Raw genomic sequence first — 24331 nt, 5'->3', positions numbered from 1 at the left:
TTTTTTCAGTTATTAATTTAAGTTTCAATGATTCTACACATTTCAGTCGCTATAAAATAAAGTATTTATGTCTTAATCTATTGAATAATCAATAATTGTCCCAAAAAGCTATAGAATTATTAGTTGGGGCTACACTAAAAAAGATAAATCAAGGGCAGAAGTAGCGAGCGAAGCCCACATTATGTTATCATATCCCCTTGTATATTTAAAACTTTTGGAAATTTAAATTATTTTAAAACAACATAGTATACTTATTCACGAAAAACAAATACGTATTCACATTATTAATTTAAAATATACGTTGACAAATAAAAGTTAATTAATGCAAAAATATACATCTAGCAAATGTCCGATAGCTCAAAATATAAAACGATTTGACAATGAAACTTCTGATATCGAAAGCAAAAAATATATTACGTACAAAGGGCTTGGTGTACACTATTAACATAAATAATTATAGAGAACATTTTTATATGAAAATAATAAGTGAGGAGACTTGAAGATTAAAAAAGATGACTACTATTTAAAAACTTTTAGTGTGTTTGACGTTTTGCAGAATATTCGTGGTTTTATAATCACGTCTAATGAGGGTGATTTTAAATAAGAGCACTCTGAAAGAAAACAAGATTCCATGTTTCTGCACAACATGGATTCTATCACACTTTGAATAAAAGTTGCAAAACACATTGGTAAGAATCATTTCCTTCTCGGAGGAGGTTCACGGCTGAGATGATGCTTTTGAAGAATCTTGATATAGCTTCTCATGAGACCAAACTTATTGCTCCCAAGCTCGTAGAAATAGTCCCATGGGTATATTCCTGTTCTATGCAAGTCATCAAACACTAACCTGAATCCTCAAACAAAAATAAAAATAAAAGTTCTAAGCAAAACTAAAACAAAAGTTCTCAGCATCTCTGATGGCTTAAGTTATAATGAATGACCTTGAGAGGGATTTGTTAGTACCTTACCCCATAGTTTCCCACCGGTTCTGCAGAAATGATTCCTACATACCGCCTTCCAGATATCACCTGATTGAAAAAAACAAAAACAAAAATTGATTAGGCCAAAGATGAAATCAGCAAAACTTGATGCCATAGTGTAAAGAGTAGAGCTTAAAGTTTGTCCCACTAGAATCTATGTTGATTAGTCACACAATTAATAAGGCAAACGAGCAACAGCAAGACTAATTGCTAAGATTCTTAAAGACTGCATTTTTGATAAAAACCGTCCATAAGAAGTGAAAATTAGTAGCCATAACGCAAAGAAAACAACACCAGGACTCATTGCTGGAATCAACATCATTGCAGACTCTTTTACTTTATATTAATGATCAAAGTAGTCAGTTGCCATAGCATCACATACATCATTGCCGACTCATACTTAAAAAGACATCATCTTTTTCGAAACAAACCAAGGATCTACCAATTTTCAGCCAATGGCCCAATAGAGCAAGCAAACTAGTAGTCGTAAGGTAGAGAAACAACAATACAACATATTGGCTAGCCGTAGCCTCATCTACATTAACTAAAACTCGGTCTTGAGTTTCAAGCACATGTGACGAGAACAACGGACTAGCTGTCAATATATTGTTGTTCAAAAAAAAAAGAGGTTATACTTATACAAAAGCCAAAGAACCAAACCAACTAGACTTGATTTTTGCCAACAATCCATCTAGAACCAAAGTATAAGTTAGGACATGGGAGAAAGAACAACTCGCTAGTGGCTATAATCTTAGCTGGTCCAAGAAACATTGAAGACAAACAAACAAAACCAGCATTCCAAAAGGAAGCTGTCACATTATTGCAATAAGCATGCCTAGAAGATGAGCTAAAGACAAGAGTATCAAAGTCTAGAAATCATGTGGCTTAAAACAATCTTTGATGCATAAAGTTTTCACCTTTTCACCACCGATTGATCTGACTTTTCCGTCAGCAGCTGGGCTATGCACTCTCAGAAACTCAGAAGAGAAACTGAACTTGCTTCCATCTGCATACTCTACCTCAACCTTCAAACGGATAATCGATTAATCAGATTCCAATATCGTCGAATGCAGAGTTTTAAAACACACAGCGGAAGCTTACGTTTTTGGGAGATACAATAGAGAATCCTGAGAGTTTTGGAACAGCTACATCACCCTTTCCGTGGATTCTCCGGCTAATCACTCTCGTAATCGACAACATTTTCTTGTTCCGGCGATCGCCGGAGACGACGACTCTTCTCGCTCAGATCGATCATCTCACTCCCCGTAAACGTTCATTATTTGGCCCAATTACAGGCCTTTTGGGCTGAATTGCTTTAATTTTTAATAACGAATAACAAACGACGACGTATAGTGGAACTAAGTGCTGGTTGGGTCCCACTTACTCCACAAACTTTAGTCAAAGATAAAGGTAGCGAGTAGAGTACTACCTAAATAAGCTCACGCCTCACTCGGAAAAAATCAAAACAATATAAAAAATATTTTCTCTGAAATGGTTAAAGACTTAAAGTTATAAAAGCTGTAAAGATATCATGACTTTGAAAATATAATACGCAAGGTATAAGTATAACTCCTGAAGCTATAAACATAATTTTTTTCCCAATGTGACTTATACGAAAAATATTTTAAGAAATGATTAATTAGGGTGATTTTCTTATTAATTACCGGATGAGAGAAGTTAAAAGGATTCTCAGCAAAAACTCGACGTCAAAGAAAGCGAAGTAAAAACAAATAACCGTCGGTGAAAGTAAATTCATTTACTCAATAAAGCAGTTAAATTAATAGGATACCAGTAGTTTTAGAGAGTTTCTCGTTCCCCCAAGTTCGTGACTTTCATTCATATTCTTCAGGTAAATTTATTTTTTACTTTTTTTTAATTAAAAGGAAATTTGAAAAGAAAAATAAAGAAATTCTATTCTTCTGCTAATCATCAACCTTTATTCTCGTGGGGGCTTACAAGAAGGAGCAACATAGAACATAGCTTCTTCTCCAATACATAGACGGCAAACGCCGGCGATATCGGCGGCGTAGGAGATGAAAAATCGTAGGAAACTCAGTGGTGTTTGCGGAAGCGACGTCGTTCTAACGTGGAGGACGTTTTTCTGGTTCGTCGTTCTGTTTGTCTTCTCCTTCGTTCTCTTCTCCACCATGTTCGTCTTCAAAGGTATAATTATGATCCGAGTTTTTTATTTTATTTTATTTTTTCAATTCTGTTAATCAGAAACTAAAAATTTAAATTTAGCAGGTAAGTTTCGCCCGGTGGTACGTACGACGATAAGCTTCTCAACGGCCAAGGCGGTTCTCCGCCGTGAGTCCGTTACGCTGTCTCCGGCGGTTTCGATTCGCGAAGCGGTGAAGTTACCTGAGCAGACGCTGGTTTTCCTTAAATACCCTCCGTCTCTTCGGTTATATACCAAAGGCGATCTGGTTTGCGTTTTCTCCGGCGGCGGTGACTCGTCGAAGCTACGGAAGGAGTATCCGACGGCGGTTGACAGCGACAAATTTAACGGCCAGATCGTACGGTGCCCTGAAACGCCATGTGGATACAACGTATCGCTTGCGGTGTCGAGATGGACGGCGGATGATCACATCCCCGCTGGGCCCACTCACCAATGGGATTGGCTTGTTTACGACGCCGTGATCGATCACGATAACTCCACGGTGGTTTTCGTCAAGGGTTTAAATCTACGGCCGGGGAGAGTTGCTGACGTGTCGAGATACGAGTGCGTGTACGGCTGGGATTTCGGGAAACATAATCGGTTAATAAGATCAGACGTGATCTCCGCGGCGCAGGAGATTATACGGTGCAGAACTCCGTTAACTGTGTTAGATGGCGGCCCAAAATCAGCCCATGGGCCGGTTAAAGTCTCGGTTAGAATTAAAGGAGGAACCGGAATGCTTCCCTCGATCGCTCAACCGGTTCGGATCATTAACCCGCCGCGACGGAAACCGTTTGAGATGTGCGTCTGTACCATGACGCGAAACGCAGCCGCCGTTTTAAGAGAGTGGGTGATGTACCACGCGGGGATCGGCGTTCAACGGTGGTTCATCTACGACAACAACAGCGACGACGATATAATCGCAGAGATCAGGGATCTCGAAAGCCGCGGCTACAACATCACGAGACATTTCTGGCCGTGGATCAAGACTCAGGAAGCCGGATTCTCGAACTGCGCGATCCGTGCAAGGAGCGATTGCGATTGGGTCGCGTTCATCGACGTCGACGAGTTCTACTACATCCCTTCCGGTCAAACATTAACCAGCATCATCAGAAACCACACCGTCTCCAATACGATAGGTGAAATTCGAACGCCGTGCCACAGTTTTGGACCGTCCGGTTTGCGTAACCGGCCTCGTGGTGGAGTCACTGAGGGATACACTTGCCGTGTGATTTTACCGGAGAGACACAAAAGCATACTCCGGCCGGAGGCGATGAACGCAACGCTGATCAACGTGGTGCACCATTTTCATTTGAAAGATACGTTCACGTTTGCTGACGTGGATAAGGATGTTATGGTAATTAACCACTACAAGTATCAGGTTTGGGAGGTTTTTAAAGAGAAGTTTTATAGGAGAGTCGCGACTTACGTGGCGGATTGGCAGAACGATGAGAATGTCGGGTCGAGAGATCGGGCACCCGGTTTGGGAACCCGACCGGTCGAACCACCTGATTGGGCCGAGAGATTCTGTGAGGTTAATGACACTGGGCTTAGAGATCAGGTGTGGGAGAGGTTCAAAGACAATAAAACGCAGCGTTTGATGTGGGAAAGAGGGGAAGATGAAGATAGAGTTAAAAAGGCCTCGTTGGCCCATACTAGGATAGGTCGACACATTTAACAAGAGCTGAATAAAACTCAAAATAATTTTCTTTTGGTTCATGTAAGACAGATTTTTTCTCTGTAATTTTGGTCGAGTAGTGAAGTAAAAATAAGGCAGTTTACAAATAAAATGTAGTAAATACGGAATAGATTCAAATGTAAATATCTTAGTTAAATAGGCCCATAGGCCCAATAGAAATCAAGATTTTAAAAATGGAATCCGACCGTTGGGAGAGAACTAGTATCTTCTTTCCTCTCTCTCTGGAGCATTCTCGGAGGAATCAACAGGAAGCACGAGCCCTAGATCTTGACAATGGTGAATGAAACACCATCCAGAGCCACTAACCGCTCCGTAGATGGATCGAACCCAGACATCTTCATCAGCCCGAGATTCAAATCGGCGGCGGCTCTGGCGGGTTGGGACGAAGAGGATCTGATAATCGCTAGCTTCGTGGTGGAAGACACCCCTGAAAGAAGTTCATCTAAGAGAAGGAGACGATCCAATCTGTTGTCTAAAACAAGCCCACCTTCTTCGGGGTCAAGAAGGTAACCACTTTTCTTTAGGGTTCTTCAGATTTGGGGTAACTCAACACATCCTCTGTTCTCTTTTAATGAAAGTTTCGATTTTTATTTTGGGTTACAGGAGGCAGAGGATTAAGCAGAGTTCTAACCCGTTTCCTGTTGTTGATCTTGATGAAGTAATTAGACGCGAAGGTACTTGCCATTATTGATCTTGTGCCGGAAACATTAGGATCCATGAAAATAGAGATACAGATTTTTTTTTTTTTTTTTTTTTTTTTGCTCTGTTTTGGTTTCAGAGGAAAAATCTGCAGAGAAGAAGAAGAGAAAGAACAAGGAGACAAAAACAGAAACAAAAGAAGAGAAGAAGGCAGAGACGGATGAGAAGATCTTGCCGGACGAGAAGAACTCAACTTCTGCTGCGCTCCCTTGTATCGATAAGCTTCGTGATGAGTTGTCTTGTGCAGTAAGAATCTGAATCTTGAGACTTTTTTTTGTTCCTTGATTAAGGTTCTTAAAGTTGAAATCTTGCGTCTTGGTTCGGCAGATTTGTCTTGAGATTTGCTATGAACCAAGTACTACAACATGCGGACACAGGTAGATCTAACTACACAACACTACAGAACTGTCTTTTGTGTGGTGAATTTGGTACTGACTTGTTCAATTTTGTGTCTGTGTAGCTTTTGCAAGAAGTGTTTACGGTCTGCAGCAGATAAGTGTGGAAGGAAATGCCCTAAATGCAGGCAACTAATAGGGTAAAACAGAATCAAACTCTTATGAGTTTTTCAGATAGAAAAAGCTTTGAACTTTATATAACAATGGTGTTTAACTATGCAGAAATGGAAAGTATTGCACGGTGAATACGGTTCTTTGGAACACAATCCAGCTTCTGTTCCCTAAAGAAGTCGAAGCACAGCGAGCTTCTGCTTCCGCTAACTTCCTAAGCAAGGAAACGCCGAGCCCTAGAGACTCTAATCATAGGCAAAGAAGCAGGAACAGAGAAACTGCGCTTCAAGCTAGGTTGCAGAGAGAGGATATCTCGAGGTTACTTGTGTCTGAAGAGAGAAGCGAGAGGAGGAGGAGAGGGGAGAGTGTGAGGTTGGATCAAGATAGTGATGCAGCGTTCGCGTTGCGGTTACAGCGGCAGGAATTCGCGTCTGCGTTTGGCGTTACGGCGGCTGGGGCAACTTCCTCTTATTCTTCTTCTTCTTCGTCGGATGTTTCTCTGTCGAGAGCAAGAGCTAACCTACGAGCTATGGCGTCAAGAGCTGCTCGCAGGCAATGATAGATGGTTGCTGATGAATAATGATGATGATCATTTTATCAATGACATCTTAAAACCAACCACATTGTGTTCCTTTACGTTTTCTTGCAACAACGCATTGTAAAACTTCATTGTTGTCTCTTTTCCGTTTACTTGAAATCTATATTTCATTGACAATGTTTTGACATCTGAAGATCTTGAGAAACGCCTAAAGATAAAAATCATTGTATACAGAGAGGTCATGGGTTCACTACTCATACGCATCATGAAGCTCGAACCAAGGGTGATAGTTTTGCCGAACATGCATTGTTGTTTTTCATCGATATTTTGATGCTATTGTTTTCTCTTCTGCACCTATTTGGTTACTACATGCTTGTGGTCTTGTTGAGGCTGGCTGGGATGCTATCAGAGTCATTTTCCGGTTAATGGAAGTAAATTCAGAACAAAAAATATATAAAAACAAGAAAAAATTTGGTTTAAAATGCAATTTTATCAATCTAATCTGTTTCAACAATGTACAAAATAATTTGGCTTCACGTTCTTCCTTTCTTAATTTCTTATAGTTTTTTAAACAAAGTTTTGACTTTTGACCAAAAAAAAAAAACAAAGTTTGACTTATATAATTTTTTTTCTGGAAAATAAATCATTACTGGCAGACCTGTAGAATGTGTACATAGGATGTCGCCATAATGGCAATGCAAATTTTGTCAAATTAAAGTTGGCACTAATCCAAAAGAGTTTGGGTCGTCTGTATTATGTCATTTTCATATAATGTTACAGAATAAAGCAAAAAATTTATCCAATATTTTCAATAATTGGCATATTATTCTATCTCGACTGACAAAACTATCTCGATTAAGCTCCGAGAATATTATAATCATTTTATCCCATAGCATTTTATGAAACGTTTAAATGAATAGACTATGTATCATACTATCATATAGGTTAAGACCCGCGCCTTGCGCGGGATTAACATTATATATATAAATTATTTTATATATTAAATATTTTTACATATTATCAAATAATAAATACATATTAAATAATTAAAAGTCAGTAACTATTAAAAATATAATTAAATTGGTGCGAACATATAAATCAATTGTATTAATCCAAAAAAAAAAAAATTATTTGATAGGATATGTTATTAAATTTAAATGATACTAACATAGATAATATATTTTAGTATATTTTTAATATTAATGTCTATTAAATGATGATTTCTACTCATATAATTTTTTGATCATTTGTATATTTTATAGAAAAAAATTTAAATTACTGATAACAAAATTTTCATTGTGGGATTAATAGTTTTAGTAATTTATAATTTAAAAAAATAAGTTGTCAATGATCGTTCAAAACTTTTATCAAAAAAATTGTTCAAAGTAAATTTTGAAACTAAAATATTATATTTTATATGGTTTATAGTTTAATTTAAAACGATATATATATTAATCTTATTAATTAATTAAATTAGACTTTTTACTTAATTTTTGTAATCATTTGTATTTTTTCATAACAAAAATTTTAAACCATAGATCATAAAATTTGAATGTGAGACTTTTAACAGTTTTAGTAATTTATAGCCGTTTGTAAAAATTCAAAATATAACATATACATAAAAATCTAAATTTTTATTATATGGTTATTGTGGTTGTTTAATTTATTTAATAGCTTAAAATTAAACAAATAAGATAGAAGATACACTATTTTTATCAAATCTTTATTATTCAAAATCAATAATTGTCATATATACTTTAGCCACATTAGGTAATTCCGTAAATTTTATTTAAGGAAATAATAAAGTACATTAATGATGAATTTATTGTTAGTTTAATAAAAAACTTATTATATAATTAAATGGACAAACATATTTCTCTAATGATTCTAAGAATCATTCTAGTGATGACATGTGGCTACAAAAAGAAGTTGTAATGCTTCTCAAATAATATATAGGGGATATAACCCCTATATGATTGATTACTATATATTTAAACAATCAATTTTAAAAACACTATAACATGAACGAACTATATCATATTTGTAGAAAAAGAAAAATATTATAACATGTTCTATCTATTCATAACTTGAATTCTTGTGTAAACAATATATATATGACAATTAGATTCATCTATCAAACCAGTTTAACATTAGATTGGATATAATTTAGTGACTATATGTAATGAAAATTTAAAATTGATAATATATTTTTTTCGAATTATACAAGGATATCCTGGCCCCCACAGAAATGAATCTAGATTAGCTACGTGTTAGCAGCCTACGTTTTCAGCCCACATGTCGGTCTCTTGTTTCTGGTGATGCCAAAATGTTAATTCTTTAGTAGCCGAGACTCGAATCTTGGTAGCTTTACCGTATTAAGATTTATCCTCAAGTTAATCACCACCAGACCACAATCCCTGGTTATCATAGACTAAAACTATTCGGAATCAAAATTCAAAAGAATTTGTAAGTTCAGAGAGGATCTAGGAGACATGCATGAAAAATGATTTTGATTACCATAATTTCAAAAAAAAAATGTTGATACAAAATAATAAAATAAAATGAAAAATTCATTAAACTTTTCAATTATTAAGATTCTCCATGAGATTTTCTATGAACATATGATATATTCCTAAGTAGACTACCACACAAGATTTTCTATTTCATAAAAATAATTAAAGAACATTAAGATATAAAAATGATCCAATCAATTTTTAAAGTGATGATGATTAAAAACCTGCGTTAAACGCGGGTCGAAGTTCAAATTAAAAGTAAAGTTACGAAATTAAGATACTGACAAACATCTACTCTATTACTGAGTTTTGATATCAGTTTATATTCTATTCTTGGTTGATCTTATTCAGTTACATTCTTTTTTTTGAAACACTTTTTTTTTTTTTGAAACACATATTCAGTTACATTCATTTCCCCAATTTATCAACTTAATCTTCAAAATAATTTGAGATATACAAAAGAAAAATCATGTTAGAGCTCCGGCAACATGTCATTATTGAAAACAAAACTAATAAGAAAGTCAACAATGAAATACTATAAAGAATTTCTAGCTGGAGTTAAAAAATATATTACTTTTAAAAATCTTCACACAAAAGGTTTAAAACTTCTCTATATAAACCAACTTTCCAGAACCTCATATTCACAACAAAAAACACATACGAGTCTTGTCTCACATTTTATCATCCTTAGCAGCGTGATCAGAAACCAGCGTCCAACAAACATGATGAAGAAGATCTTTATTCAGATCACTGTGGCTTGTCTTCTGTTGGCCATGATTGCGATCGTTTCGGCTCAGGATAAACACGATGATCATGACCACCATGAAGGCGACGGCCACGACCACGCATCAGCACCTGGACCTTCCTCCAAGAAACCAAACTCCGCTGTCATTGTTGCCGCTGATATGTTCACTGGCTTGGTTGCAACCACCGTGGCTTTGGTCGCTGGTTTCATATACTGAGTTCCTAACTCTTTATCTCGGTTTTTAACGTTTGTGAGTTGTGAATCAAATTTATTTTCTTGTTTTTAATCTTCTTTTATTGTTGCCTCTGTTGTCTCACACTCCTAAATTCATTAAAAATTTTCTGTGTGTTTAAATTGTTATAATAAAAACGGCCTGTGAAATTTATGATGAATGTATAACATGTGCAAAGTATGATGGAACATGAGAGCTAGGTACATATGGTGACGGATGTTTTTTTTTCTTGAACACAACCGGGGTTATAAGTATATACAATACGAAGTCTTGAAGAGCTCGCCATAATATAGATGGCCTGATTTACAATAGAACATATCAAACCGTAAATGTAAATCCTGAATATGTGATGCAATAGTGCAATACATAACAATTATATTAGATTCGGGTTTTATATTAATACTAGCATGGTCTAATAGTAAAAATGAGACTGCATAGTGAGAAATGATCCAAAACCCCACGTAGAATGTTGTCATAATGGCAACAAGGTTATTAATTTGGGAACTGACTCTAATAAGAGACCCAAAGAGACATGTGTATACTGTCGTACTATTGAAATCCAGTCCGTACGTACGAATATACATTTCTTTCGTAGTTGATTAATATCGAGTATCGACTAATATATAAAATGATATTTGTTAAAACTAGCTAGCACGTAGATATATATATATAACTTCACGGAACTTGTCAGTTTCTAATATCCTTTTAGCATATTTTAGAGTATAGTTGTCATATTAAAAAGGTAGTGGAACTTCTTAAGTATTTTTGTTAGAAATTGTAATGTTTATTATATGGTTTCCCTTTTTATTACAGAAACACATTGGACTATACTTTTCTCTCTCTTAACCTATTCTAATTTTTCTTTTTCGTTCATTTTGCTCTTCCTATAAAATAATATATTTATTGGATAAATTTGATCGAGATAGCCAAGACTTCTAATCTTTTTTACTTTTTTTTTCTGGAGTACGACTCTTTCGACCTTCATTTGTAAAAGAAGGTTGACAACTATTTCCCCATTTAAACTAGCGTGCAAGCAAATACTATATTGAATATGATCAAGAATCGCTTTCTTGATCAAGCCGGCAAACAGAAATGGTATGACAAATATTAAATAAAAGTATTTTCATAAATCTAACATTCATAGCAAATGGTTTACAGTTCTCTCTATATAAACAAACCACTTTTCACATTCCTACAGCAAAAAGAAAATACACATCCGAATCTTCTTACACACACCGTTTTCAGAAACAACGCCAAACAAATAATGATGAAGAACATCTTTGTTCAGATGACTTTGGCCTGTCTAGTAGTGTTGGCATTGATGATTACGACGGTCTCGGCTCAATACGACAACGACAATAACTACGCAAAGACACCAAACTCCTCCGTCATTGCTGCCGCCGATATAATAACCGGCTTGGCCGTAGTCACCATGGCTCTGGTAGCCGGTTTCATCTACTGAGTTGCCTAACTTGCTTTGGTTTATAACGGCATTTTGCGACTCTTCCTCTTCATTTGTATTCGTTTTTCATTCTCCTGATTGCTTCTTTCTGCGAGTAACAAGAGCTTAAAATGATATTTTCCGTTGTTATCTTAATTGAAACTCATTTACAGATCATAAACCGTGACATAGTATTAACGTATAATAACCATGTCATCCAAACATACAATCTGCTCTCTCGGCTAATTACCTAAACCATATCATCCAAAACAATCATAGTAGCCTGGTCCAGGCAACGAGCCCTTTGTTCGTGTAACGTATAAGACAAAACAAACACGCTGCAGAAAAAACAATGAAACCAATTCTGAATCTAACTAACATTACTGATGAAGATTGAAACCATAACAAAATTCTCTTTGATTTCATTTCCTCCGTTCATTGAGCAGTGAAGATCCACTATTTGAATATTCAATTGTTCGGGACTAAAGAGCTCAGCGTCTGTGTATTCTGCTTTTGGCACGAAACCGAAGGTCGTTATTGTTCACCTGTGAGATCTTAAGACTCAAAGAGATGTATCCTAAAGCCGCAATGACATAAAACACTTTGTAAGGAGCCAACTCTAGTCCAGAGAAGAAGCAGTAGTAACCCGCCAGAAGATAAATATGATGGGGACGAAGCTGGTGCCCCAAGACAGATGGGAAAGAGCGTAGGATGCTTGACTCAGGTCTTGAGTTCATTATCCCGTGGAAGATCACGCCAACACAGAGAACTGAATCAGCAAACCAAGGGAAGCTTTGCCCCGTTCCAATACGCTATACAAGAAGATTATTCCATTAGAACCATCACTCAGGTAATGCCATATTCTTAACAGCCATCGAGTAGCAGCATGAAAAAGAGTACCTGGAACCAAGCGGCAAGAGAGGGTACAAACATCATTGCTGCAAGGAGATGCAATATTAGTAAGCCGTGCCTGTGGTTGAAGATGTCAGCTTGTGTCTCAACAAATGATTTTTCAGACGTGTCTTCTGGTAAGGGTTCTAGTCTGCCTGAGGTATGTCGAGTTTTTCTCTCGGCTTCAGTTTTCTGGTCGACTGGTTCCTTTTTCCTCGATGCCATCATGATACTTCCATGATACAAAAACAAAATTGACCATTAGCTACTATTGCCTCTGATTAATGACCAAATGAAATATTGGCTCTAGCCTCCAACCTCCAATTTTTTTTTTGAAAAATTTATAGAGATATAGGCACCCAAACTTGTAAACAAAAATTTATTTTATTGAAATCTATATTAAATCACCTACATCCCCCAATATCTCAGGAAAAGTGTTCATTTTTGTGTAATTTTGAAGCATCTTCCTATCTCAAATGACACATTTGAAAAGAGAAAAACTTTGCTTACCAGCACATTGAGTTATGGCAGCAAAGGGCATGAGAGGTTAGTAGTACAAAAAGACCCAAAGCAGGATGTAGAAAGGACACCAAGGTGACGGCAACTAGTGTCATAACAACTGTTGTGTTGAGCTTCAGAATTCGGATTGCCTATTTTAAGAAACAGAATTTCACTAACTCAATTCTGATTAATAACACTTAGCCAGAGAAGATGCTAAAGTACGAGCATATGTTTTTTCATGTTATGCAAGGGAGAGAGATGGAGCTTTTGAATTCTAGCATGCAGTTAATATTAAATGGCTTTTAGGTAAAGTTTAGAAGCGAAAGAGCAAACCTTTAAACAGACGACGCTAGAAGCAAGAGAGGAGCTTCTTTCCAAAGCTTGGCACCTGCGACCCATCAACACTTATTCAGTTATTTCTGGACAGAGCTTAGTGGTATATACATTAGACCAAACATAAGTGAAGAAAGCAATGTACTTACTTTGATTTAACAGTGGTGTGGACAAGGGCGGATGCTTGGAAGACAAACTTGGAGACAATAACTAACACACTGATGAAGGCATTGGCCAACAAATAACAGATCATCGAGACCACCGTGAAGCTTGCGAGGGGAGGAAATGGTTGCGCCATAAGGAAGGAGAAGAACAAAGAACTTAGAAGAGGGAAAGCAGCAAGAAGCAGAAATGGAGATGGCAGTTCTAAGTTGGACTCTACAGCAGAGAGCAAAGGTGGCACAGATTGTTTGTGGTCCCATTGATTAGCTTGCCGCATAAGTGTAAACAATGTCACGGCAAATGAGAAGCCAACTATCTGAGGACCGTATAGAAGTACAAATCTGCTGGACACAGTAGGAGCAGAGACATGAACATTTGCAGTGTACGAGCAATGAGGATCAACCTGCAGAAGAGCCAGGAAATAAATTTTTTAAAAAAAGCATTTGAGTTTTCAATTTCAGTAAGGATAACAGAAACTAGCTTTAGTGTAAGAGACTTCTGACCAGTAGCATAACAGTAGATTTCTCAGAGCTCTGAGAACCCCAAAGAGCTGGTGAAGAATCAATAACTATAGTCTCACTGTAGAGATTCGGAAACACGTGAAGTCCAGATGTAGAATCCCAGGCAAGGGCAACAGGTGGGAAGCAACGCAATTTGCAAAGCTCTGCAGATTTGAACAATGTGTGGTAATTAGAATTATAAGAAAGAGCTAACAATTATACAAAATCATAACAAGAGAGTTTTGAATTCTTACTATCCTTGTCCAAGTCTCCAGTCTCGCCCTCTGGTAAACCAGAAGTTTTAATTCCACATCCAGCTGTTTTCAGGGACAGTGTTATGGGGAGAAGACCTAAGCTGATAGCAAATGATAGATTGTAAGCTAGAGGATGGTCCTCCTTCAAAAACAGCTCCTGCAGAAAAGTAGTCGGCCACTTTTACAACACTGGAGATTCAAAGGAAGACTGTGGCCACTTTTTAAGAATAGTAACCTTTGTCCAGTAAGCGGATAAGAGCATAGATGAAGATGAGACCTCCATGGCCCCTTCCTTAGGGTTAAAGAACTGCCCTACTGCCATAGAAACCGCCACAGGAGGTTTACCTGAAACTGCCTGTGCAAGAGAAAGTCTCATTTCACTTATTACACACTATAAGTCATCTGAAAGCTGCTCAAATTTCAAAGAAAGCAAAAGTATAATTACTTCGCGAGGCGCAACTGAGATAGTCAAGAATCTGAATCCGTGCATGTCTTCAGGCCCTAGCTTTAGCACTGCAGACGGAGGAGCTTGCTCGGTTTGACTCCCTGGTTCCGACTAATAAACATAAAAGGAAAAACTAGCTAATGAAAATGGAAAGACAATGTCTGTGTTACTGGAAACAAATCAAGCATTGTTGTAACTGATGTATCACCTGTTTTGGCGCAGGGCCTGCTGGAATGAGAATCATTTTTGACGTAACTTCCAGAACCCTTTCACAAACTGGTAAGTTTGAATTCGATTTCTCAGGCCATAGATGGAGTCTTACACCAGAACAAGGCGCCAGATTTGTAACAAAGATAAAGTGGCTCTTTCCATTTGATCCCTATAGTACAGAAAACGTGTCATGGGAGATCAATAACTTAAGTGATATACAAGTCTTAAAATAGCAATCATTAAGTGAATCATATCAGCACAGACCAATGATTCTATGTCCAACCAGCGCCTTCTCCCGTCCATAGCCAATATTGTGACAGTACTCGTTTGTATGTACAAATCCCTATCGAGAGCATCATCCCTCCAATCCAGGCCACAGGTAGAAGTTTGTGATTCAGAGCCTGGGAAGATAGACATCACAATGTTAAGAGAATGCATGTGCCCACAAGTAATAGAGACAATTAATGAATTGTTCTCATAACTACCCTTTGAGGCCAACTTGGGTAACTCAAGAGAGACTTTCATGGGTGTGATTCCATTGAAGCTTTGTGATAATGCACTTTGAAGCATTCTGGTCAAAACCCAGAGTCTCTTTTGAGTATCAGAAAATGGCTGACTAGTTTTTGAGTCCACCAAACTAAGAAGTGTATGTGAAACCTGCATGACATGCGAATCTCAAAATCCATTGAAACATGCTATTTTGCAAAATTACAAAACTAGGGATTTGTTTACCTACTTGAACAACCAATTGGTTACACCACAGAATCGCTTGATGTTCCATTGACAGCCACACATTTTTCATGCTTGTACTACTTATCATAAAACCATGGCTTGAAGGGACAATACCATCAAGTGACTCTAGCTTCGATCTCACCTGAGGCCAAATGGAAAATCCTAAGCCTCAATAAGACATTCGATCCCATCCTAATGAAACTAAAATGCAATCAGAGAAAGCACCAGACCTGATAGTCATTGTAGCCACCAGTAATGGATACAACAACAACTCCAGATAGTAATGGCTCAGACACATAACTTCCCCCAGGAGACGTTTGAAATTCATACCCTTTTCTCCATTCTCGGTTCACCTTAGCAAAGTAATGCCCCAAGGACGGCTGCAATGCCAGAGGAGGTGATCTGGATGAAATTAGATACATAAAAAACCTAAAACCATGTTGTTTGGCGAGTATAACTTGTTAAGCCGGTGGAAAAACTCACTGGTGTGGACTTGAGAGTGTTAGAATGGTCTGCACAGCTGACTTCCGCAAACGAGGATGGACTGCAGCAGCTCTGGCAACAAAACCACCCATAGAATGTCCAACCAGCATCACGTTATGTGGTATGTTACTGGAGGCAGCGGCACCTTCCCTTTCTCTGGTATCATGAGATTCCTTATACTGGTCTAGAATCTGAAGAAAACGAGATATGAATCAGAGATATAATCACTCGGAAAGGAGACTTAAAGCAGTATGTTATGTTATCTTAGAGCACTTAAGCTTGATAAAACTTGTGATTTTAATTGAGGTTTTGTGTTTTTACTTGAGAATGTCATCAAGAGAATGAAGCAAAACTATCAAAAGTCCCTACCCTATGAATGGCATATACAACATATTCGGTGTGCTCCTCAAGTATGCGACCATCCATTGCAGAATGTTCACCTTCAAGATCCACAGCAAACCAGTCTAGCTTGTTACTGTACTGACTAGGCATATCATATTCTACAGACTCTGTATCTGCTCCTTCCCCACGGAATAGAGAAGCTTCCTGGTAGAATGTGCGCTCAAATGGACCTCCCTGGTATGCTCTATCAGATTCTGCTGCCACAGACCTGACCTGTACGAACAACATAAGAAACAAGGCCTATAAGGAGACTAGTATATGAAACCTGGAGATAAGCGCCCGAAAGAAGTAAGACATTTCACATTCTGGCCTTCGAAATTTTAGAAAAAGTTTATATATGCCCCAGTTTTTGTATATTTTTTTTATATAAACTCTTATTAAATTGTTTACAACCCCCAAAATCTCAGGACCGACTTTGCTTTGGATTCACATTTTTTTTTCTCTACCTAATGCTTTTGTAGTTGCACCATCTAAATTCTATAATATTACTACAAATAGGCTGTTTCTGGTACTAAAAAGCTCAAGAAAGGAAACAATGACCCTTGCCTGCTTATAGCTACCGGCATTGCCTGGGATGAAAAGAACTGGAACACCGCTAAGTCTATCGAGGTGTTCCTTAGAATCAATCTTCCTCCATCCTTCATGGTAAAGGTAAAGTCCATATCTCCCAGGAGGAGTTGCACCGTCCGTCACAGAGATAGGAATGTAAGTGGGATACATGTACGTCATAGTACAACCATTCTTTATAGGTTTTAACAGACCAAACAAAGCCGCTAGCCCAATCCACGCAGCTAAAATCACAACGCCAACTATCCTCAGCCGCGGTCTAACGCCTCGCATCGCAACCTTTTAGATATATCTTCTTAAAAGCATGCCAAAACCCTTCTAAAAACCACACTGCCATATCCAAATTTTTGAAAAAATGAACAATAAAAAATGATAAAAAAAAAATTGAAAATAAAAACTGAGAAACCAAACAGAACGTAGGTACTAAAACGAGTATGGTTTTGATTCAGACAAGTGAAAACGCATAAACAGTGTGACTGCACCAAAAAGTTTCCACTAAACAGACATTATTACTAAAACTTAAATCTCAAATCGGTAGAGTTTAGTAACATGTTAGTCAAATGAAGCTAGACAGAACATGTAGTTACTAAAACGAGTATGGTCTTGATTCAGACAAGTGAAGAACCCATAAACGGCAAAGTTGGGGCCAGTTACTAGCTTAGATCTCAAAAGCATGCCAAACCCCTTCTAAATATAAACAGAGAAACCAAACAGAACGTGGTTACTAAAACGAGTATGGTCTTGGTTCAGACAAGTATAAACAGACATTATTACTAAGCTTAGATCCCAAGTCGATACAGTTTCAATGTGCAGTAACATGTAGTTACTAAAACAAGTATGGTCTTGATTCAGACAAGTGAAGAACCCATAAACAGCGAAGCTGGGACCAGTTACTAAGCTTAGATCTCTAATCGATACAGTGTCAATGTGCAGTAAACATGTTAGTAAAATGAAACTAGCTTAAAATAGTAACAGCAATGTAGCAGAAGAGTAATAAATAGCACATGAGACGATACAAAGGCGCAAAAAAAAAGGAAACATTTTTTATAATTGGATCTCGCCATTAATGTGAACCCATGAGCTTAATTCAGTAATATCAGATAAAAAGATTTTTGCTCAAATAAAGGGCGTGATTAAGAGTCATCGATGAGTGCGAGAACTGAACTAACCGGGTGGAGAAGATGGCGACAGAAACCGCGAGAAGTCCGGTGAAAAATTGAACCGCCGGTTAAGATGGGATCGAAGCACGGTGCCACGGAGGTCAGCTTCTTTTCTTCGAATCGAGGGGCCGAATAAAACCGAGATCTCTGCGCTAACCGGGTTTGTTTTCGGATAATTGATTACGAGTCGGGTTGAACCTTAATTAGTGGGCCGTATTTGGATTATGGACCTAACTTTAGCACCTGTGATACATACTGATCATATGTATATTAAAAAACCCAGAATAAATAAATCAGAATTTGAATTTCCTTTATAAAGAAAAAAAAAAAATTTCAGATAGCACTAAATCGAGTTTTTATTCAAAAATAGGACATAAAAAGAAATATTATTTAAATAAAATTACTTAAAAATTTAAAAGATATTTTCTATTATTATTTGTATTTGGGTTTAGTAAAAAAAGAAGTTAGAGTTTAGTATTAAGAGCGTGGAATAAAGTTAAAATTTAAAATTTAAAATAATTTAATTAATTAAAGAATTCTATTTTATAAATATTTTAATATATTTTTGTTACGAAACTGAAAACTTATTTATGAGATTTATACTTAAATAAATTACAATTTTAACTAGGAGTTAACAACAAAAGAGAAGAAAAATACATGTGTTATAAAGAATTTTTAAAAGCAGCCAAGAGAGTTTTTGGAAATTTTTCTCTTTAAGTCCATAAAATAAAATAAAAAGTAGATATGGTTGTGATTTGTGAAATTGAAAAATTAACCAAGAGAAAAAGACAAAAATAGCACTAAATCAAGTTTTTGTTCCCAAACTAGCACTTAAGGTCAAAAGTCACAAAAATAGCACTTAATGTTTTATCAAAAGTCACAAACTTAGGGTTTAGAGTTAAAGGGTGGGGTTTAGGATTTAGGGTTTAGGGTTTAGGGTTTAGGATTTAGGGTTTATATTTTAGGGTTTAGGGTTTAGGGTTTAGAGTTTTAGGATTTAGGGTTTAGAGTTTAGGGTTTAGGGGTTTACGGTTTACGGTTTACGGTTTACGGTTTAGGGTTTAGAGTTTAGGGTTTAGGGTTTAGAGTTTAGGGTTTGGAGTTTAGAGTTGAGAAATGAAGTTTTGGGGATAAAATTTCAAATTTTGAAAAATAAAAAAATTAAAATTTTCAAAGGATAAACTTAGAAATGTGCTATTTTGGTCATTTTAGTTTTTGAATGCTATTTTTGTGATATAAACTTAGAAAGATGCTATTTTGGAGATTTGCCCATTAACCAAACTTGATAGCTTTTTATTTCATTTTGATGGAGAGACTGAAAAAGAAAACCAAAGCTTAATTTCTCTTACTGTTTGTTAAGGAATTGTTAAATTGGGTTATCACCTTATTGGGCCGGCCCGTTTTGGGCCGAAACAAAAAAGGTTAAATTGATTCGTAAATATTCAGAGCGCAGCTTTCTTCTTTAATTTCTCATCCCAAAACCTAACGCCACCGTTTCCGGCGAGTTAGACCGGACTCCGGCGGCACAGCAATTACAAGGTACCGGCCGACTTCTCTCTCCCTTTTGCAGTAATGTTGTCTTTAAATGGATCCTAGAAGAGTTACCTTCTTCGTCTTTCAGTTTCTCGGTGGCAATCATGAAGGGAGAAGATTCCAATTTAGATATAATGCCTCCAAGGAAGAAGAAGAACACAGGACCCAACAAGGTTTAAGCTAAAACCCTAATCGAAAGTAATAAGATTTTTGCAAGTAGTGACTAAAACCTGTAATTAACAGATGGGTGATAAGCTCAACTTAAAGAAGACGACTTTGAGCAAATCTCAGAAACGTAAGCTGAAGAAAATTGAGGAAGAGAAGGAGAAAGAGCTCCTCTCTGCCAAAACTGCCGAGTTGTTAGAGTATGCTTTACTTTACACACTTTTCTTCAGTTCCCAAAATTCATTCATTCATCTTTTGTCTTACATGAGTTTGGTATTGAGTTTCTCTGCAGCAAGTATAAAATATCTGAGGATGTGTCTTTGCTTTTACAATCTTCAAAAGCTATAGGAAGAGTAAGCAAGTTTCTGTCTTTGTTAAAATAGTTTAGTCAATGGTGTTCTGTTCTGTTCTGATTCTCCCTTTTTTGTGTGTGTTTCAGTCTGATACGAAGCTGGAGAAACGTAGGAGACCAATGCAACTATCTAAAGCTGGTGTTTTGTCTGATGAACCTGTCAAGGAAAATGACGACTCTGATTCTTTTATGGACGATGAGCCTACCACACCTGTGGCTCTTCAAACTGATTCTGACCAACGTATCCATGACAATGAACTCGATTCCAAAGTGATCATCTCTGCTGAAGAGGTCCGTGAAGAAGATGAAACTAAGATCCGTGAAGAAGATGAAACTATGTTTAAGAATCTACAGACAACTCGTCGTGATGATGATTATGAAGAAGGCTTACAAAGAATGGTAAGTCAAATTTTGAAAAATCGGCTATGATGTGTGTGTTTGGTTTTTAATGGGTTTTTGATAACCAAAAACAGGATGAGAGTGAAGATGTAACTCCAAAAGGACCTGCGTTTGTAGTTCATGTTTCAAGACCAGCTGAAGTTGAAGAGACGAGGAAGGAGCTTCCTATAATAATGATGGAGCAGGAGATCATGGAGGCTATTAATTATCACCCCACCGTTATTATTTCTGGAAAGACCGGTTGTGGTAAAACCACTCAAGTTCCTCAGGTCAGTTGGTTTTGCTCACGTTCTGAGGGTTCTTTGGTCTAGTGCTAATCTAATCCTGTTTCTGAACCTTTCAGTTCCTTTATGAAGCTGGTTATGGTTCAAAGCAAGTCAGTTCTCGGAGCGGGGTTATCGGTATTACACAGCCACGCCGTGTGGCTGTCCTCGCCACTGCCAAGAGGGTGGCTCATGAGCTTGGTGTTCGTCTCGGCCAAGAAGTAGGGTTTCAAGTTAGGTACGACAAAAAGATTGGCGAGAACTCAGCTATCAAGTTTATGACCGATGGGATTCTAGTCCGTGAAATTAAGGTAAATCATTATTTTAGATTCTTTTTCTTTCTCCCATTCTCAAATGTTATAAGATACTAATTTTATTTGTTTAAATTTCTTCTGTTGCAGGAAGATCTCTTACTGATGCGTTACTCGGTGATAATTCTCGATGAAGCTCATGAAAGAAGCTTGAACACAGACATTCTAATTGGGATGCTCACTCGATCCATCAAAATGCGACAGGAACTCTACAGGGATCAACAGAAGCATCTACAAGCTGGAGGCACAATAGCATCAAAAGACGTTATCTGGCCGCTTAAACTTATATTGATGAGTGCAACTTTGCGAGTAGAAGATTTCGTATCGGGGCAAAGGTTGTTCCCTAAGCCACCTCCGGTAATAGAGGTTCCCACTCGACAGTACCCGGTGACTATACATTTCTCCAAGAGGACCGACGAGTTTAATTATATGGGTGAAGCTTATAAGAAAGTGATGTCGATTCACAAAAAGTTACCGCAAGGAGGGATACTTGTGTTTGTGACGGGACAGAGAGAAGTTGAGAATCTATGCGAGAAGTTGCGTAAGTCTTCAAAGGAGCTTGTTGCTCAAGCTGCTAGAAGAGATGCTTCTGAGAAGGAGAAGAAACTGGATGATGATGATGGTGATGGTTCGTTTGGTGGTGTTGACATGAAGGAGATTTCTGAAGCATTTGATGATGCCTCCAACACTCAAGGTTACAGGTTTAACTCGTTTGGAGAAGATCCTTATGAAACTGGTAATGGTGAATACGATGATTTTGATGAAGAAAACATGTATGAGTCTGATGAAGAAAGCGACTGGGAAACAATTGATGATGACGGCGGCCTTGCGAGTTCACTTGTAGAAGATGGGAAGAAGGTTGATGCTCTTCGTGCAGCGTTTAAAGCTTTGGCAGACAAAAAAGGATCTGAATCTACTGAGACAACAACAACGTCCACTGAAGCCGAGGAGGAGAAGAAACCATTTACTCCAGGGAAGCTACGTGTTCTTCCACTATATGCAATGCTCTCTCCTGATGCACAGCTCCGAGTGTTTGCGGAAGTTGAGGAAGGAGAAAGACTTGTGGTTGTGGCAACTAACGTAGCGGAGACTTCTCTGACCATTCCGGGGATAAAGTATGTGGTTGATACTGGCCGTGCCAAGGCCAAGAGCTACGATATCAAGACTGGTATGGATGCATATGAGGTTGATTGGATCAGTCAAGCTTCGGCTAGTCAACGAGCTGGAAGAGCCGGACGTACTGGACCTGGCCACTGTTACCGTCTCTATTCATCTACGGTTTTCAGCAACACGTTTGAGGAATCATCCCCTCCTGAAATCACCAGAGTTCCTATCGATGGAGTCGTTCTTCAGTTGAAATCTATGAACATTCCAAAGGTAAAGGCGTCTGTTGCCAACTTGCCACCACTCTCAGTGAACGTTCCTGTCCTGACGAATCTTTCTACTTTTTTTCTACAGGTTGAGAACTTCCCGTTTCCGACACCGCCTGAGCCATCATCTATTAAACAGTCAGAAAGATGCTTAAAGGCTTTAGAGGCTCTCGACAGCGACGGGAGGCTAACACCGCTAGGGAATGCTATGTCTAACTATCCCATGAGTCCACGTCACTCGAGAATGCTTCTCACAGTCATCCAGATGCTGAAAGAGGCGCGTAACTACTCCCGGGCGAATCTCGTCCTTGCGTACGCGGTTGCAGCAGCAGCTGCGTTGAGTTTAGAGAACCCTTTGATAATGCAGTTTGGAGAAGAGAAACAAAACGAGGATCGTGAAGATGATAAACAACGGAAAAAGGATCGAAAAGATAAAATCAAAGCTGCTCGCGACAGATTCTCCAACCCGAGCAGCGACGCTTTGACCGTAGCTTACGTGTTGCATTCCTATGAGGTCGCGGAGGATGGCCCGGACCTCTTCTGCGAGACCAACGGCTTGAATATGAAGACGATGAACGAGATGTCTAAGCTCAAAGCTGATCTTCTGCGACTTGTATTCAGGTCCTCCGAAACTGAAAACCTTTACACATGGACTCATGGGACTATACAAGACGTGGAGGAGTCATGGAGAAACGCCGCATTGTCGAAAACTCCGCTTTTGCAGATGGAAGAAGAGCTCTTGGGAGAAGCCATATGCGCTGGATGGGCAGACCGTGTAGCGAGAAAGACTAAATCCACACAGTACCAAGCGTGCGCGGTTCAAGAAGAGCCTGTTTACTTGCACCGCTGGTCTTCTCTCATAAACTCTGCCCCGGAGTTGCTAGTCTACAGCGAGCTCCTACGAACCAACAAACCGTACATGCACGGAGCGACGCGTGTGAAGCCGGAGTGGCTGGTGAAACACGCAAAGTCTCTGTGCGTGTTCTCCACGCCGCTCAAGGACCCGAAACCGTATTACTCAAGGGAGCTGGACAGAGTTTTCTGCTGGGTGGTTCCTAGCTTCGGCCCTCATCTTTGGGAGCTTCCGGCTCACAGCGAGGCAGTAAATGATGATATGTACCGAGCAGCGGTTTTTGGATATGCTTTGCTTCGAGGAGAGGTGTTGCCTTGTTTGAAAAGCGCTAGGGCGTTGATGGCTGGAAAGCCTGAAACGCTGTTGGAAAGAGAAGGTTGGGGTTTAGAGAGAGTTGGGAGTTTGGTGAAAGCGTTGAAAGAGAAGAAGATTGATAGTTTGGGGAGTTTGAAAAAGAGATGGGAACAGAATCCGAATGTATTGTACCCTGAGATTGAAGCTTGGTTTCAGAAGAAGTCTCGTCATCATGTTAAAGAGATGTGGCAGAGAATGCTGCAGGAGGCTAAGGTGAACGTTCCTGGGAAGTTGAAGAGGTCAGTCATCCCTATTGAACGTTCTGATGAAAAGTTGAAGAGGCCAAGGGCTAAAGTGTGTTTTGAATAAGAATCAGTAAAACATAGAACTATGAAATTTATTTGATACGAGTGCTAATTCTGGCATCATTTTTGTTGCAGCTTTCTACTTTTTTTAATATGTTGGGTGTCTCATAATTTTATTATCGATTAATTTGATTCTACAAAAACAAAAAAAATGTTTAATCTATTATGGTTTTAATTTCAGTTTGCACCAAAAAATATTTAAATTTCGACTTCTTTATGAAATATGATTCTTGTGTGATTTGTGTTTAGATGTACATGACTGGTTGAAATTTCAG

At 38.1% G+C, this 24331-nt stretch overlaps 4 protein-coding genes across 5 annotated transcripts; 2 read left to right on the top strand and 2 right to left on the bottom strand.

Moving 5' to 3' along the window:
- Window positions 1–501: 501 nt before the first annotated feature.
- Window positions 502–2262, bottom strand: BNACNNG16190D. Of its 2 annotated transcripts, none has more exons than XM_013814339.3 (4): window positions 2082–2262; window positions 1898–2005; window positions 964–1028; window positions 502–847 (listed from the first exon to the last, which is right to left on the bottom strand). In XM_013814339.3, exons 1-4 carry the CDS (start codon window positions 2178–2180, stop codon window positions 697–699), a joined length of 423 nt encoding a protein of 140 aa, XP_013669793.1. In that variant the 5' UTR covers window positions 2181–2262; the 3' UTR covers window positions 502–696. The 2 variants fall into 2 exon arrangements, with proteins under 2 accessions (XP_013669793.1, XP_013669794.1); XM_013814340.3 differs by having other exon boundaries at window positions 502–823.
- Window positions 2263–2869: 607 nt separating this feature from the next.
- On the top strand, window positions 2870–6767 carry LOC106375493 (glycosyltransferase family 92 protein RCOM_0530710). The gene is made up of 8 exons (XM_013815420.3): window positions 2870–3143; window positions 3225–4768; window positions 5102–5343; window positions 5441–5511; window positions 5616–5782; window positions 5864–5913; window positions 5997–6071; window positions 6154–6767. The coding sequence occupies exons 1-8, from the start codon at window positions 3014–3016 to the stop codon at window positions 6599–6601; spliced, it is 2727 nt and encodes a 908-aa protein (XP_013670874.2). The 5' UTR covers window positions 2870–3013; the 3' UTR covers window positions 6602–6767.
- A 4916-nt stretch (window positions 6768–11683) lies between these two features.
- On the bottom strand, window positions 11684–18399 carry LOC106375490. The gene is made up of 18 exons (XM_048746964.1): window positions 18161–18399; window positions 16971–17321; window positions 16392–16637; window positions 16023–16213; window positions 15770–15941; window positions 15544–15681; window positions 15293–15464; window positions 15072–15208; window positions 14806–14976; window positions 14598–14708; window positions 14388–14507; window positions 14153–14309; window positions 13902–14062; window positions 13386–13801; window positions 13237–13291; window positions 12913–13052; window positions 12412–12634; window positions 11684–12323 (listed from the first exon to the last, which is right to left on the bottom strand). Exons 2-18 carry the CDS (start codon window positions 17262–17264, stop codon window positions 12003–12005), a joined length of 3225 nt encoding a protein of 1074 aa, XP_048602921.1. The 5' UTR covers window positions 17265–17321; window positions 18161–18399; the 3' UTR covers window positions 11684–12002.
- A 1073-nt stretch (window positions 18400–19472) lies between these two features.
- Window positions 19473–24236, top strand: LOC106375492 (ATP-dependent RNA helicase DEAH13-like). Its single transcript, XM_048746963.1, has 9 exons — window positions 19473–19690; window positions 19773–19857; window positions 19928–20049; window positions 20142–20202; window positions 20289–20600; window positions 20675–20869; window positions 20944–21174; window positions 21265–22551; window positions 22633–24236. The coding sequence occupies exons 2-9, from the start codon at window positions 19789–19791 to the stop codon at window positions 24058–24060; spliced, it is 3705 nt and encodes a 1234-aa protein (XP_048602920.1). The 5' UTR covers window positions 19473–19690; window positions 19773–19788; the 3' UTR covers window positions 24061–24236.
- The last annotated feature ends 95 nt before the right edge of the window (window positions 24237–24331 follow it).

Source organism: Brassica napus, chromosome C2 (assembly GCF_020379485.1).
Source record: "Brassica napus cultivar Da-Ae chromosome C2, Da-Ae, whole genome shotgun sequence".
NCBI lineage: Eukaryota > Viridiplantae > Streptophyta > Magnoliopsida > Brassicales > Brassicaceae > Brassica > Brassica napus.
This window is presented reverse-complemented; position numbering and strand designations above follow the sequence as displayed.

Bases quoted from the DNA above. Each gene is read 5' to 3' on its own strand.
- BNACNNG16190D (XM_013814339.3), bottom strand. From the start codon at position 2,180: ATGTTGTCGATTACGAGAGTGATTAGCCGGAGAATCCACGGAAAGGGT. The intron at 1,029-1,897 runs GTGAAAACTTTA...TTTTTCAATCAG, and splicing joins GATCAATCGGTGGTGAAAAG to GTGATATCTGGAAGGCGGTA. The intron at 848-963 runs GTACTAACAAAT...TTGAGGATTCAG, and splicing joins GTGGGAAACTATGGGGTAAG to GTTAGTGTTTGATGACTTGC.
- LOC106375493 (XM_013815420.3), top strand. From the start codon at position 3,014: ATGAAAAATCGTAGGAAACTCAGTGGTGTTTGCGGAAGCGACGTCGTT. The intron at 4,769-5,101 runs GTTAAAAAGGCC...CACGAGCCCTAG, and splicing joins GAGGGGAAGATGAAGATAGA to ATCTTGACAATGGTGAATGA. The intron at 5,914-5,996 runs GTAGATCTAACT...GTGTCTGTGTAG, and splicing joins ACTACAACATGCGGACACAG to CTTTTGCAAGAAGTGTTTAC.
- LOC106375490 (XM_048746964.1), bottom strand. From the start codon at position 17,264: ATGCGAGGCGTTAGACCGCGGCTGAGGATAGTTGGCGTTGTGATTTTA. The intron at 16,214-16,391 runs GTAGGGACTTTT...CGTTTTCTTCAG, and splicing joins TTGTATATGCCATTCATAGG to ATTCTAGACCAGTATAAGGA. The intron at 13,053-13,236 runs GTTTGCTCTTTC...TTCTTAAAATAG, and splicing joins CTAGCGTCGTCTGTTTAAAG to GCAATCCGAATTCTGAAGCT.
- LOC106375492 (XM_048746963.1), top strand. From the start codon at position 19,789: ATGAAGGGAGAAGATTCCAATTTAGATATAATGCCTCCAAGGAAGAAG. The intron at 20,203-20,288 runs GTAAGCAAGTTT...TGTGTGTTTCAG, and splicing joins CTTCAAAAGCTATAGGAAGA to TCTGATACGAAGCTGGAGAA. The intron at 20,601-20,674 runs GTAAGTCAAATT...AACCAAAAACAG, and splicing joins AAGAAGGCTTACAAAGAATG to GATGAGAGTGAAGATGTAAC.